The sequence below is a fragment of the Piliocolobus tephrosceles genome, chromosome 9, assembly GCF_002776525.5.
Source record: "Piliocolobus tephrosceles isolate RC106 chromosome 9, ASM277652v3, whole genome shotgun sequence".
In the NCBI taxonomy this organism is placed as follows: domain Eukaryota; kingdom Metazoa; phylum Chordata; class Mammalia; order Primates; family Cercopithecidae; genus Piliocolobus; species Piliocolobus tephrosceles.
This window is the reverse complement of record NC_045442.1, coordinates 11,695,785-11,708,688: the sequence shown is the minus strand read 5'-3', so window position 1 is coordinate 11,708,688 and position 12,904 is coordinate 11,695,785. Positions and strand designations below refer to the sequence as shown.

Genomic DNA, 12,904 nt, shown 5'->3' with positions numbered 1-12,904 from the left:
GTCTCAAAAAAAAAAAAAAAAAAAAAAAGTCAGTCCCTGCACACCTGAGGCCTTTCTCACCTCTGTCATCTGAAGCTGTAGTTACATTGGCTTAAACTGCCCCATTCTGAGCACTGTGGGGTGCCACTGCCTTCCCAAAGACATGTCTAAATGCCTCAGCTTTACATTTCCCCCAGCTTCTTCCGACTCCAAGTTTCTTCTTCTATAAGATGCTTAATTGGTTTGTGTCCCCACGACATTCATATGTTGAAATCCTAACCCTAGTACCTTAGAATGTGATTGCCTTTGGAGATAAGACCTTTCAAGAGGTAATTAAGGTAAAATGAAGCCCTATGGGGGCGCCTGATCCAACATGACTGTTGTCCTTAGAAGAAGAGAGTAGGAGGCCGGGCACAGTGGCTCACGCCTGTAATCCCAGCACTTTGGGAGGCCAAGGCGGGCGGATCACGAGATCAGGAGATCAAGACCATCCTGGCTAACACGGTGAAACCCCGTCTCTGCTAAAAATACAAAAAAATCAGCCAGGCGCGGTGGCGGGCGCCTGTAGTCCCAGCTACTCTGGAGGCTGAAGCAGGAGAATGGCGTGAATCCGGGAGGAGGAGTTTGCAGTGAGCTGAGATCTCACCACTGCACTCCAGCCTGGGCGACAGAGCAAGGCTCCCTCTCAAAAAAAAAAAAAAAGGCTTAGGACATAGAGGGACACAGAGGGAAGACCATGTGAAGACATGGGGAGAAGACTGCCCTCCACAAGCCAAAAAGAGGACACAGAAGACACCAACCTGGCCAACACCTTGATCTCGAACCTCCAGCCTCCAGGATGATGAGACAGTAACTGTTACTGAAGCCGCCGAATCTGTGGCGGGGTTACAGCAGCCGGAGCTGAGCAGAGCAGGCTCTCTTCTCTGCTCAGAGCATTCACACTCTCACAGAAGCCCCAATCACCCCAGGCATGTGTGGCCACAGAGTTGACAGTTTCTGGAGGGTGGTTTCCGGAAAGTGGTTTCTGGAGGGTGCTTTATGGATTTTACGTCACAGCAGCGCACACAGCTGAAGATGGAAGATTGCACATATCTCCCCGGCGAAGTCCCCTGTGCCGCCGCCATTTTGGTGAGCCATCCTCTCCCCCTCCCGTCCGCCCCTAGTTCTTTTCCTCCCTTTGCCAGGGCTTTCCCTGTGTTGCCACCTGTTGAAGACTTGCCGCCATTCCCAATTGGCTCATGCAAAATGTTTTGCTTAATAAGATTCTCCTTCTTAGAAAAATTATCCTGTGACCAGGCATGGTGGCTTATGGCTTGAACCCTAGAGGCAGAGGTTTCAGTGAGCCGAGATCGCGCCACTGCACTTCGTCCAGTCTGAGTGACAGAGTGAAACGATCTCAAAAAAAGAAAAAGAAAAAGAAAAATTCTTCTGTGGTTCTTTGATGGGGAAGAGGCAAACAGTCTTGTCTCTCATCCCTCCAAACATTTTTCTTTTTCTTTTCTTTTTTTTTTTTTGAGACGGAGTCTCGCCCTGTCGCCCAGGCTGGAGTGCAGTGGCCGGATCTCGGCTCACTACAAGCTCCGCCTCCCGGGTTCCCGCCATTCTCCTGCCTCAGCCTCCCGAGTAGCTGGGACTACAGGCGCCGCCACCTCGCCCGGCTAATTTTTGTATCTTTAGTAAAGACGGGGTTTCACCGTGTTAGCCAGGATGGTCTTGATCTCCTGACCTCGTGATCCGCCCACCTCGCCCTCCCAAAAGTGCTGGGATTACAGGAGTGAGCCACCGCGCCCGGCCCAAATATTTTTCTTTTAACCTGGTAGTGGAATTCTTTTTTTTTTTTTTTTTTTTCATAAAAAAAGACCCCATTTTTTTTTTTTTTTTTTTTTAAAAAAAAAAAAAAAAAGGAATACTTGTGCAGAACGTGCAGGTTTGTTACTAAGGTATATGCATGCTACCATGGTTTGCTGCACCTATTGACCTCCTCCTCCAAGTTCCCTCTCCTCACTCCCAACCCCCAACAAGCCCTGGTGTGTGATGTTCCCCTCTCTGTGTCCGTGTGTTCTCAATGTTCAACTGCCACTTATGAGTGAGAACATGCGGTGTTTGGTTTTCTGTTCCTGTGTTAGTTTGCTGAGGATGATGGCTTCCAGCTTCATCATCGCTGCAAAGGACATGAACTCATTCTTTTTTAGGGCTGCAAATTCTTTTTTCAAGCAATGTCTTATGCAGAAACCCCATATATGAAACATGTACACTTGTAAAAATTCGGGTGAAATTCACCTTACATAAAATTAACCATTTAAAAGTGAGCAATTCAGTGGCATTTAGTGTAACACAATGCTGTGAAACCACCACTTCTATTTAGTTCCAAAACATTTTCATCACCCTAAAATAAAATCCTGTGCCCATTAAGCCGACACTTCCCCTTCCCCCCGCCCCTGACAACAACCCGTCTGGTTTCTGTCTCTATGAATTTGCCTAACTCTGGCTGTTTCCTATCCATGGAATCGCAAAATCTATGACCTCTTGTGCCCGACTTCTTTCACTTCGGGTGAGGCTTTTGGAGCTTCTCCTCGTTGTAGCATGTGTCAGGACTGCATTCCTTTGCATGTCTGAAGAATATTCCATTGTATGGATAGACGGCATCTCGTTTATCCATTCATCTGGTGAAACATACACACTTGTGCTCTGTTCCATCCAGAAGCGGGGCACTGAGCTCCGCCTCCTCAACTAGCTTCCTCCACCACCTCCAAGGAGCTCCTAAGGGTCCTCTGAGCTTGGTAAGATGCGTGGTCTCCTGAAGCCTTTGATGAAATAAATGCTGATTTGTTTCCATGGAGTGGTCCTACCTTGTGGCAGGGGTAAGGAGCTTCCATTTGCCTGAAAGTCTCTGCCCTACACAAAAATAGAAACTGGCTGCATGCATGCAAAGGATGGCTGAGTGGTAATAACTGGAGGAACTGCGGGCGGCCGGAGGCTGCGGGGCAGGAGGATCTTTGGGTCCGTACTCTCTGCCCCACCCGAGGTCCACAGGGCCTCCTCCACCCAGGGTGGGCCGGCAGGTCTGCCTATCAGCGATCTGGGCAAGCCTGCTGCTTTTTATGACCTCACTTGGCGAAACTCAAGCCACGCCTGGGTAAGTACATTCTGCACACTCCATAAACAGGTGCCAGACTGCCGCGTCATCACATTTTTGCAAGTTTTTTTTTTCTTTTTGTATGTGTGTTTCCACATTATTTACGGCGTAATTTGCCCAGGTGCAAACAGGAAGCCCTGGGAGCAGTTGTCCCATTTTTAGAAAGACAGGTTTGTTCCCGGCCCTACTGCATAAAGGGCAAGAGAGAAGTGAGAGGTTCCTGGCGGAAGGCTCCTTGCAAGGGACAGTTCTGAGCTGCTAGGTGCGGCCAATCAGATGGCAGGGGCCGCTTTAGTTTGGATAAACCTTCTCTGAAAGGAGCCCTGCTGATGTAATAACGGGGAAAATCCCTGTGTGAAAGGCCCTGAAACTGACGGGCTGGGAAACGCTGATTCCCCGTGGGCAGGAACGCTTGTCTAATCGCGACGGCTCTGCACGGCTCCTGCCCAGGTATGAAGTGCAGCGGCTTGCACCAGTGCTAGGGCGGAGATGCACTGTTTGCCCGACTGCTTGGGGTGTGTCAGGGGCTCTGCTTAGAACTCGCACAATTCTGAACGCAGGAGGAGAAAGTCCAGTTACTGAAGGGCAGAATTTCCATGCGCCTGCAGCCTCCAAATCCAGACCACCCCCGAATGTAAGTAGGAGGCAGAGATGTGTGCACCTTCGGTTCTGTCTTGGGAAAGCCCGAGAGGGTGGTGGTTGCAGAGTTCCCTAGAAGAGGATTCCAGGAAGCCAGGCTTCCCTCGGTGCTTTTACAATTTACACCTCACCAGGAGTTTTGCCGGTCTCTTTAGTCTGTTTGTTTAAAAACCTAGTTCAGATGCCTTGATTTTTAATAAGGTTATTGTATTTAATTTGGTTAATGATTGTCACAAATTAGTATGACATTCAACCTTATGATTCAACCTGGAAGATACAAGGAAGTTAATAATTGATAAGGCAATGATTCTTCTAACACTCAATATTTTCTAATGAGGGATCATCTTCCAAATGAACATAAAAAATAAATGGAAGTGATTAATTTTAAATGCATGTAGATTTTTACATTCTCAGCATGTGATTGTGTGTGTATGTGTGTGTGTGTCTACAGCAAAAGGCAAGAAAGGATTAAGGAGTCATATCCTTTTGATTAAAGGGTTAGGAGTGAAAGAATTGACTGCTGTCGGGTCGTCACTCACAGTTTTCTCAGTTTGGAGGCATTTTAATTGGGCCTGTTCGAACCATTTTCTTTTCCAGTGGTGGTTCAGTACACATAGTGCAGGGTGACTACGCAATCAATGTTGCTTAAATAAATAAGCAAGTCAATGGGTGAATTTTAAACTCTCTGAGGAAATACTATGATGAAAACCATATTTCCATGAAGAAATCTTCAATTAGAAGGATGGAGTTTGAGGTTTATTTCCAACTTTTGGCCTCCCCAAACTGGGTCTTTGGCAGGCTCCTTCCGTTCTCCAGCCTGAGTTCCCCCACTGGGTTAGACTGGTCATCTCTATGGCTCCAGCTCTGAAAGTCTATGATTCTTAAAGATTTTCTGTAATTTAGTTTTTCTAACTGGAAAAAGTGAAAGTAATACCTCTAGGCCTGAATCTATGATAGCATCATATGGAATTCAGTTGGATGAGGTCAGTAAATGTACTGGGCTTCTCTGTGAATTGTGTGGGAAGCACCCTGATTACGATGATCATTAATAGGCCGGGTGTGGTGGCTCACACCTGTAATCCCAGCACTTTGGGAGGCCGAGGTGGGTGGATCATGAGGTCAGGAGTTCAAGACCAGCCTGGCCAAGATGATGAAACCCTGTCTCTACTAAAAATACAAAAATTAGCCAAGCGTGGTGGCGGGTGTCTGTAATTCCAGCTACTCTGGAGGCTTAGGCAGGAAAATCGCTTGAACCCAGGAGCCGGAGGTTGCAGTGAGTCGAGATCACGCCACTGCATTCCAACCTGGGCGACAGAGGAGTGAGACTCCGTCTCAAAAAAAAAAAAAAAAAAAAAAAGAGAAAGAAAAAGAGAAAGAAAAAAATAGATCATTAATAAACCATGTCACTAAGTGAGCCCATGAAATGATTCTAGTTGACTTGGCAGTATGCTGCCTTACATGATCTCGTCTGGTCCCAATCACCCATTTTCCTTAGCAAGAAAGCCATTCTGCCTTGATAAAAAGTGTGTGCAGAAGTGAAACTGATTTGATGAAACAAGTGTTTAGAGTAAAAAAAATAAAAACCATATGTTGTTGGAGAGCAGTGGATTTCACACCTCCTGATGTCTGACACTGAGCTCTGCCGTCACCAACAGTGGGAAACCAGCCACACTCTGAATTTCCAAACTGAGCACAATTAGAAACAGAAAATAATCTGACAAGCAGCATTCCTCAGGCTCTTTGGCAAACGGACCCCTTTTGTCACTCCGTTTGTATATATACGTGTATGTGTACGCTGGCACTAGCTCAGAGTCAGTAACAAACCCGTTTTTCAGAAGTGTCTGCCAGCCCCGGGGTGGGGAGTGAAAACACCAGCCCGTATTGGGAAAGAAACCTGGGTGGCAGCTCGCGAAAGAAAACCCTTCAAAAGTAATTTTCCATGATGTGACTGTAGAGATAAACATTTCCCATCATCTGGCTTTTGAGTTTGGGGAGATGAGCAGACAGAAAAAACCTCAGATCTTTTTTCGTTTCACAGATGTTTATACCCTTTTGTTTCTTCCAGTCACCTCTGACAAAATTCTGGGGACGCTGGGTACCCTGAATCACCATGGGCAATGAGAACAGCACCTTGGACAACCAGGTGGGTGTCAGGAAGCTTCTCTCTCGAGATACATGGTGCTCTTGGCTGACCTTGACTAGGTTCTTCTTACAGCGTCTCATCTTCACCCAGGAAGGAGCAAGCCAAGACAGCTTCTGCGTAGATGCGTGCAAGCATTTATGGATCTATGCAGCCATTTTTCATTTCATTGGAATTCTCTTACGATTAAGGCTAGCTCTAGTTAAGGCCAGAAACGCTAATTCTACTTATTATTTATTATTATTTTTAAAGACGTGGTCTTGCTCTGTCACCCAGGCTGGAATGCAGTAGCATGATCATAGCTCACTGCAGCCTCAAACACCTGGACTCAAGTGATGCTCCTGCCACACAGCCTTCCATAGCGATCCTCCTGCCACACAGCCTTCCACAGAGATCCTCCTGTCACAAAGCCTTCCAAGTAGCTTGGATTACAGGCATGTACCACCACACCTGGCTAATTTTTTAATGTTTAGGTTTTGTAGAGATGGGGTCTGGCTATGTTGCCCAGGCTGGTCTTGTACTCCTGGACTCAAGCAAGTCTCCTGCTTTGGCTTCCCAAAGCGCTGAGATTACAAGTATGAGCCACCATTACAGGCATGAGCCACCAGGCCTGGCTTTACTTTTTATTTTGTCTTCTAAAACTGACCAAAGAGAGGTTGACACATTTTTCCTAGGTTGTGTCCATCAACTTACATGGATTTAGCAGAGGTTAAAATAAAACCTTTCCATGCTGCTCCCCCAAATAAAGCTATGGCCATTAAAAAATGATTTTGAAATCTCTCAGTGTTGGGCAGATTAAGCGTAAGTGGTCATTCTCATGTTAAACAAGATGTTCACAATTGAAGAATGGACTTTAACTGCTTAATTGTGCATCGGCTGAGATATTACAACCTATTCAAATCTTTCATTATCTATTTTAGGTTTGAAAGTTTTAACTTAATGCCTTGGTGAACAAAATCAGGGAGACACTTTCCCATTTATCTCACACAAACTGGAAAGTTTGGATTAATGACATTGAGTTCCTTGAATGAGAAAATTGGATCTAAAAACCCTCATACTGTAATTCATTTTCCCTCTGCCTTTTCCTTCCCTGCAATTTTTTTTTTTTTTTTTTTTTTTTTTTGGACAGAGTCTCTCTCTGTCACCGAGGCTGGAGTACAGTGGCACAATCTCCGTCTCCTGCTGGGTTCAAACGATTCTCCTGCCTCAGCCTCCTGAGTAGCTGGGATTATAGGGGCCTGCCAACATGCCCAGCTGATTTTTGTATTTTTAGTAGAGACGGGGTTTCACCATGTTGGCCAGGCTGGTCTCGAACTCCTGACTTCAGGTGATCCACCCTCCTTGGCCTCCCAAATTGCTGGGATTACAGGCATGAGCCACCGCTCCTGGCCTCTACAATTTTCTTTTCTCAAGCAAGAAAACAAAGGGTCAAAAGAAAAGTCGTCAAACTCCAGCGTCTTTAGGGGCAGGCCAGAAACAATAATTGTGTTAAAAGACTGGGATTGAGACAACAGGGAGAGGCAAGTGCTCTGGCAAACAGGGAGTTCTTGTCCTACTGTCTAAAGAGGGTAGCCACCGTCAGCTCCAGTGGTTGATTGCCCTGTGGGAAGGTGGGCCCAATGTTCTGAGTTCAAAAGAACTCAGAAACCCATATTTTTCTATGAAATGTTAAGTTTTGTTAAATTAAACTTATTATTTTGAGATATTAGTAGATTCACATGCAGCTTAAAGAAACAACACAGAGAGGCCGGGCGCGGTGGCTCAAGCCTGTAATCCCAGCACTTTGGGAGGCCGAGACGGGCGGATCACGAGGTCAGGAGATCGAGACCATCCTGGCTAACATGGCGAAACCCCGTCTCTACTAAAAATACAAAAAACTAGCCGGGCGAGGTGGCGGGCGCCTGTAGTCCCAGCTACTCGGGAGGTTGAGGCAGGAGAATGGCGTGAACCCGGGAGTCGGAGCTTGCAGTGAGCTGAGATCCGGCCACTGCACTCCAGCCTGGGCGGCAGAGCGAGACTCCGTCTCAAAAAAAAAAAAAAAGAAACAACACAGAGAGCCCAAGTACGGTGGCTCACATCTCTAATTCCTGCACTTTGGGAGGCTGAGGCAGGAGGATAGCTTGAGCCCTGGAGTTAGAGATTAGCCTGGGCAACATAGGGAGACTCCGTATCTACCAAGGAAAAAAAATTAGCTGGGTGTGGTGGTGCACCCCTGCAGCCCTCACTACTCAGGATGCTTAAGCCTGGGGGGTCAAGGCTTCAGTGAGCCATGTTTGCACTGCTACACTCCAGCCTGGGCAACAGAGCAAGACCCTGTCTCAAAAAGAAAGAAAGAATAAAGAGAGGTCCCATGTACCATTACTTAGTTTTCCCCAAGGGTAACATGTTGCCAAACTATAAAGCAATAGCATAACCTGGATACTGACATTGATACAGGCAAGATAACAGAGCATGCCTGTCACCAGGGGATTACTCTTGTCACCCTTCTGTAGCCAGGCCCACCTCTCTCTCCTCTCATCCCTAACCCCTGGCAACTGCTATTCTTATTCCCTGTTGTTCCCTATTTCTGTAATTTTGTCGTTTCAAGAACGTTACATAAATGGAGTCACACAGTAAGTGACCTTTAAGGATTGGCTTTTTTTTTTTTCTCTCTCTCAGCATAAATCTCTTGAGATTTATCCAAGTACTGTGCGTATCAACAGTTCATTCCTCTTTATTGCTGAAGAGTATTCCAGGAATAGATGTACTGTACATTTTGTTGAACGATTCATCCATTAAAGCTCATTTAGGTTGTTTCTAGTTTTTGTTTTTTGCAGACAAAGCTGCCATGAACATGTGTGTGCAGGTGTTTTTTGAGAACACACGTTTTCATGTCCCTAAGATAAACACCCAAGTGTGCAGTTGCCAGGGTGTATGACAGTTGCATGTTTAGTTTGATATGGAACTGACAAACTTTTCTAGAGTTGCTAAGGCATTTTTCATTTCCCACCAGCAACGTATGAGGGATCCGGTCTTTGGACCCTGGCTGTCATTTTGTGGTGTCACTTTTTGGTGTTGCTATTCTGATAGGGGTGTTGTGATATTTCCACGTGGTTTTAATTTACATTTTGATGATGGATAAAGTTGTTGAACACCTTTCATGTGCTTATCTACCATCTACATATTCTCTTTGGTGAAAAATCGGTTTATGTCCTTTGCTCATTTTCTAACTAGATTATTATTATTAATATATATGTTTTTTGAGACGGAGTCTCGCACTGTCGGCTGGACTGGAGTGCAATGACATGATCTCGGCTCACTGCAACCTCTGTCTCCCGGGTTCAAGCAGTTCTCCTGCCTCAGCCTCCCGAGTTGCTGGGATTATAGGTGCGTGCCACCATGCCCAGCTAATTTTTTGTGTTTTTAGTAGAGACGGGGTTTCACTATGTTGGGCAGGCTGGTCTTGGACTCCTGACCTCGTGATCCGCCCACCTCAGCCTCCCAAAGTGCTGGGATTACAGGCGTAAGCCACTGCAACTGGCTTAGTATTTTTATTATTTTTTAAAGAGTTTTCAGAGTTCTTTATATAGTCTAGATCCTAATCCTTTGTCAGCTCATGGTTTGCAGATATTTTCTTCCGTTCTGTAACATGTCTTTTTGTCCTCTTAAGAGCATCTTTTACAGAACAAAAGAGTATAATTTTGATAAGGTACAGTTCATCAGTTTTTGCTCTTACGGGTGCTGCTTTTGGTATCAAATCTGAGAACTCTGCCTACACCAACATTCTGAAGATTTTCTGCTGTTTTTTTTTTTGCTAAAAGTTTTGAAGTTTTACGTTTTATATTTGAGTGCATAATTTATTTTGAGTTAATTTTTGTGCGAGGTACACAATTAGGTATTGCACATTTTCTGGGTTTGGACAAAGGAATAGTATCATGCAGGGTAGTTTCCCTGCCCTAGAAATCCTCTGGGCTCCACCTACTCATCCTTCCCACACCCCTCAATCCCTGGCAACCACTAATCTTTTTACTGTCTACAGAGTTTTGCCTTTTCCAGAATGTCATGTGGTTGGATTCTACAGTATGTAGCCTTTTAACATTGGCTTCTTTCACTCAGTAATGTCCATTTAAGGTTCCTGCATGTTTTTTTCACTACTTGGTCATTGCTTTTTTAGCACTGAATAATTTTCCATTGCCGAATGTACCAGTTTATTGATCTACTGAATAACATCTTGGTTGCTTCCAAGTTTTGGCAATTATAAATAAAACTACTATAAACGTCTGTGTGCCAGTTTTTGTGCGGACGTGTTTTCAGCTCCTTTGGGTAGATACCAAGGAGCGAGATTACTGAATCATGTAGGAGTATGTTTAGTTTCGTAGGAAACCACCAAACGGTCTTTCAAAGTGGCTGTACCGTTTTGCATCCCTACCAGCTGTGAATGAGAGTTCCTGTTCCATATCCTCCCCAGCCTTTGATATTGTCGGTATTCCGGATTTTGGGTCATTCGTATATAGTGGTATCTTGTTGCTTTAATTTGCATTTCTCATAGGATGTGGAACGTCTTTTCATATGTTTTTTTTGCCATCTGTGTATCTCCTTTGGTATGGTGTCTGTTCAGGTCTTTGCCCCATTTTAAAGTTAGGTTGTTTGTTTTCTTATTGTTGAGTTTTACAAGTTTTTTGTATATTTTGGATAAAGTATGTCTTTTGCAAATAATTTCTCCCTGCCTGTGGCTTGTCTCCTCATTCTCTTGAGGTTGAGATTCTTTTTTTTTTTTAACCTATGAATGTCCATCTTTCTTTTTTGAGAGGGAGTCTCGCTCTGTTGCCTAGGCTGGAGTACAGTACTGCAATCTCGGCTCACTGCAAGCTCTGCCTCCTGGGTTCACAACGTTCTCCTGCCTCAGCCTCCCGAGTAGCTGGGACTACAGGCGCCCGCCACCACGCCTGGCTAATTTTTTGTATTTTTAGTAGAGACGTGGTTTCACCGTGTTAGTCAGGATGGTCTCGATCTCCTGACCGCGTGATCCACCCGCCTCGGCCTCCCAAAGTGCTGGGATTACAGGCGTGAGCCACCATGCCTGGCCAGAATGTCCATCTTTCTAACAACATTTGTAAAAGAATATTTTTCCTCCGTTAAACCATTCTTGCTCCACTGTCAAAAATCAGTTAGGCATATTTGTGTGGCTCTGTTTCAGGGTTTGCTATTCTTGTCCATTGATTGTCTTGATTACTGTGGCTATATAATAAGGCTTGAAATTTCATTTTATTCTTTTCCAAAATTGTTTTTGCTATTCTTGCACCTCTGACTTTCCATATTAATATTAGAATAAATCTGTCCATGTCTACAAAATACTTTCTGGGATTTTGATAGGAATTATAGTCCAATTATAGATTAATTTGAGGAGAATTGACTTCTTTACTATATTGAGTCTTCCAATCTGTGAACACATGGTATGTCTCTCCATTTATTTAGGTCATCTTTCTTTTCTTTTTTCTTTCTTTTTTTTTGAGATGGAGTCTCATTCTGTCGCCCAGGCTGGAGTGCAGTGACGTGATCTCGGCTCACTGCAACCTCCACCTCCTGGGTTCAAGCAATTCTCCTCCCTTAGTCTTCCAAATAGCTGGGAGTACAGGTGGCCACCACCACGCCTGGCTAATTTTTGTATTTTTAGTAGAGACAGGGTTTCACTATGTTGGCCAGGATGGTCTTGATCTCCTGACCTTGTGATCCGCCCACCTTAGCCTCCCAAAGTGCTGGAATTACAGGTGTGAGCCGCCATGCTGGGCCTATTTTCTTTTTCATTATCATTTCTGTAATCTTCAACATATAGATCCTGCATATATTTTGTGAAGTTTATACATAAGTATTAGATTTTCTTTGGAGTGACTGTAAATGGTATCATGTTTTTAATTTTGCTATTCACGTGTTCATTGCTAATGAATGATTTTTGCATGCTGATTTTGTATCCTGCGACCTTGCTGAATTAACTTATTAGTTCCAAGAAGTTTGTTTGTTTTTGTAGATTTCTTGGGATTTTCTATGTACATAATCACTTCATTTGCAAATAAGGGCAGTTTTATTTATTTAGTTTTTCCCATTCTGTACAACCTATCTTCCTTCCTTCCTTCCTTCCTTCCTTCCTTCCTTCCTTCCTTCCTTCCTTCCCTCCCTCCCTCCCTCCTTCCTTCCTTCCTTCCTTCCCTCCCTCCCTCCTTCCCTCCTTCTCTTCTCTTCTCTTCTCTTCTCTTCTCTTCTCTTCTCTTCTCTTCTCTTCTCTTTCTTCCTTTCTTCTTTATTGCAGTGTCTAGGACTTTCAGTTCTGTGTTAAACAAGAGCAGTGAGAGGGGACATTTTTCCCTGGTTCCCAGTCTGAGGAGGAAAGCATTCGGTCTTTCACTGTTAAGTAAGATATTAGCTGTAGTTTTGTTGTTAAACGTAATGCTTGTAATCAAATTGAGAAAGTTCTCTATTCCTAGTTTGCTGTGGGTTTTTTTTATCATGAATGAGAGTTGGGTTTTGTCCGATGCCTTCTCTGTGTCAGTCGATGTAATTGTATGATCTTTCTTTGACCTGTTGATATATTGGATTACACTGATTGATTTTCAAATGTTGAACCAGTCTTGCATAATTATTTTTACACATTGTTGGATTCAATTTGCTAACACTTTGTTGAAGACTTTTGTTTCTAAATTCGTAAGAAATATTGCTCTGTAGTTTTCTTTTATGTCTGGTTTTTGTATCAGGATAATACTAGCCTCACAAAATGAGTTGGGAAGCGCTTGCTCCTGTTCTGTTTTCTAGAAGAGATTGTGTAAAGCAAGTTTACATTTTAAAAAAATGTTGGCAACTAATTTCAATTATTTTTAAGCACTCTGTGGGCCAAACAAACGTGCCTGCTGGCTGGGGTTGGCTCCGGGCACGTCTCCCAGTAATTTCCACTTAAAGGAATGTTCTGTCTTGTGTTTTAGAGTTGAGAAGGGCACAGCTATCGGGTGAGTGCCCTCAATGTGCACAGTACGGGCCACTAG

General features: G+C 44.3%; 1 protein-coding gene across 1 annotated transcript in view; it reads left to right on the top strand.

The window, feature by feature from the left end:
• The first annotated feature begins 1,520 nt into the window (after window positions 1-1,520).
• Window positions 1,521-12,904, top strand: part of TACC2 (transforming acidic coiled-coil containing protein 2) — a 234,980-nt gene continuing 223,596 nt past the window's right edge. Inside the window, exons 1-2 of the mRNA XM_023224380.2 lie at window positions 1,521-1,531; window positions 5,820-5,897. Coding sequence (XP_023080148.1) covers window positions 5,865-5,897 — 33 coding nt within the window. The 5' untranslated portion in view covers window positions 1,521-1,531; window positions 5,820-5,864. The remainder of the gene's footprint in view (window positions 1,532-5,819; window positions 5,898-12,904) is intronic.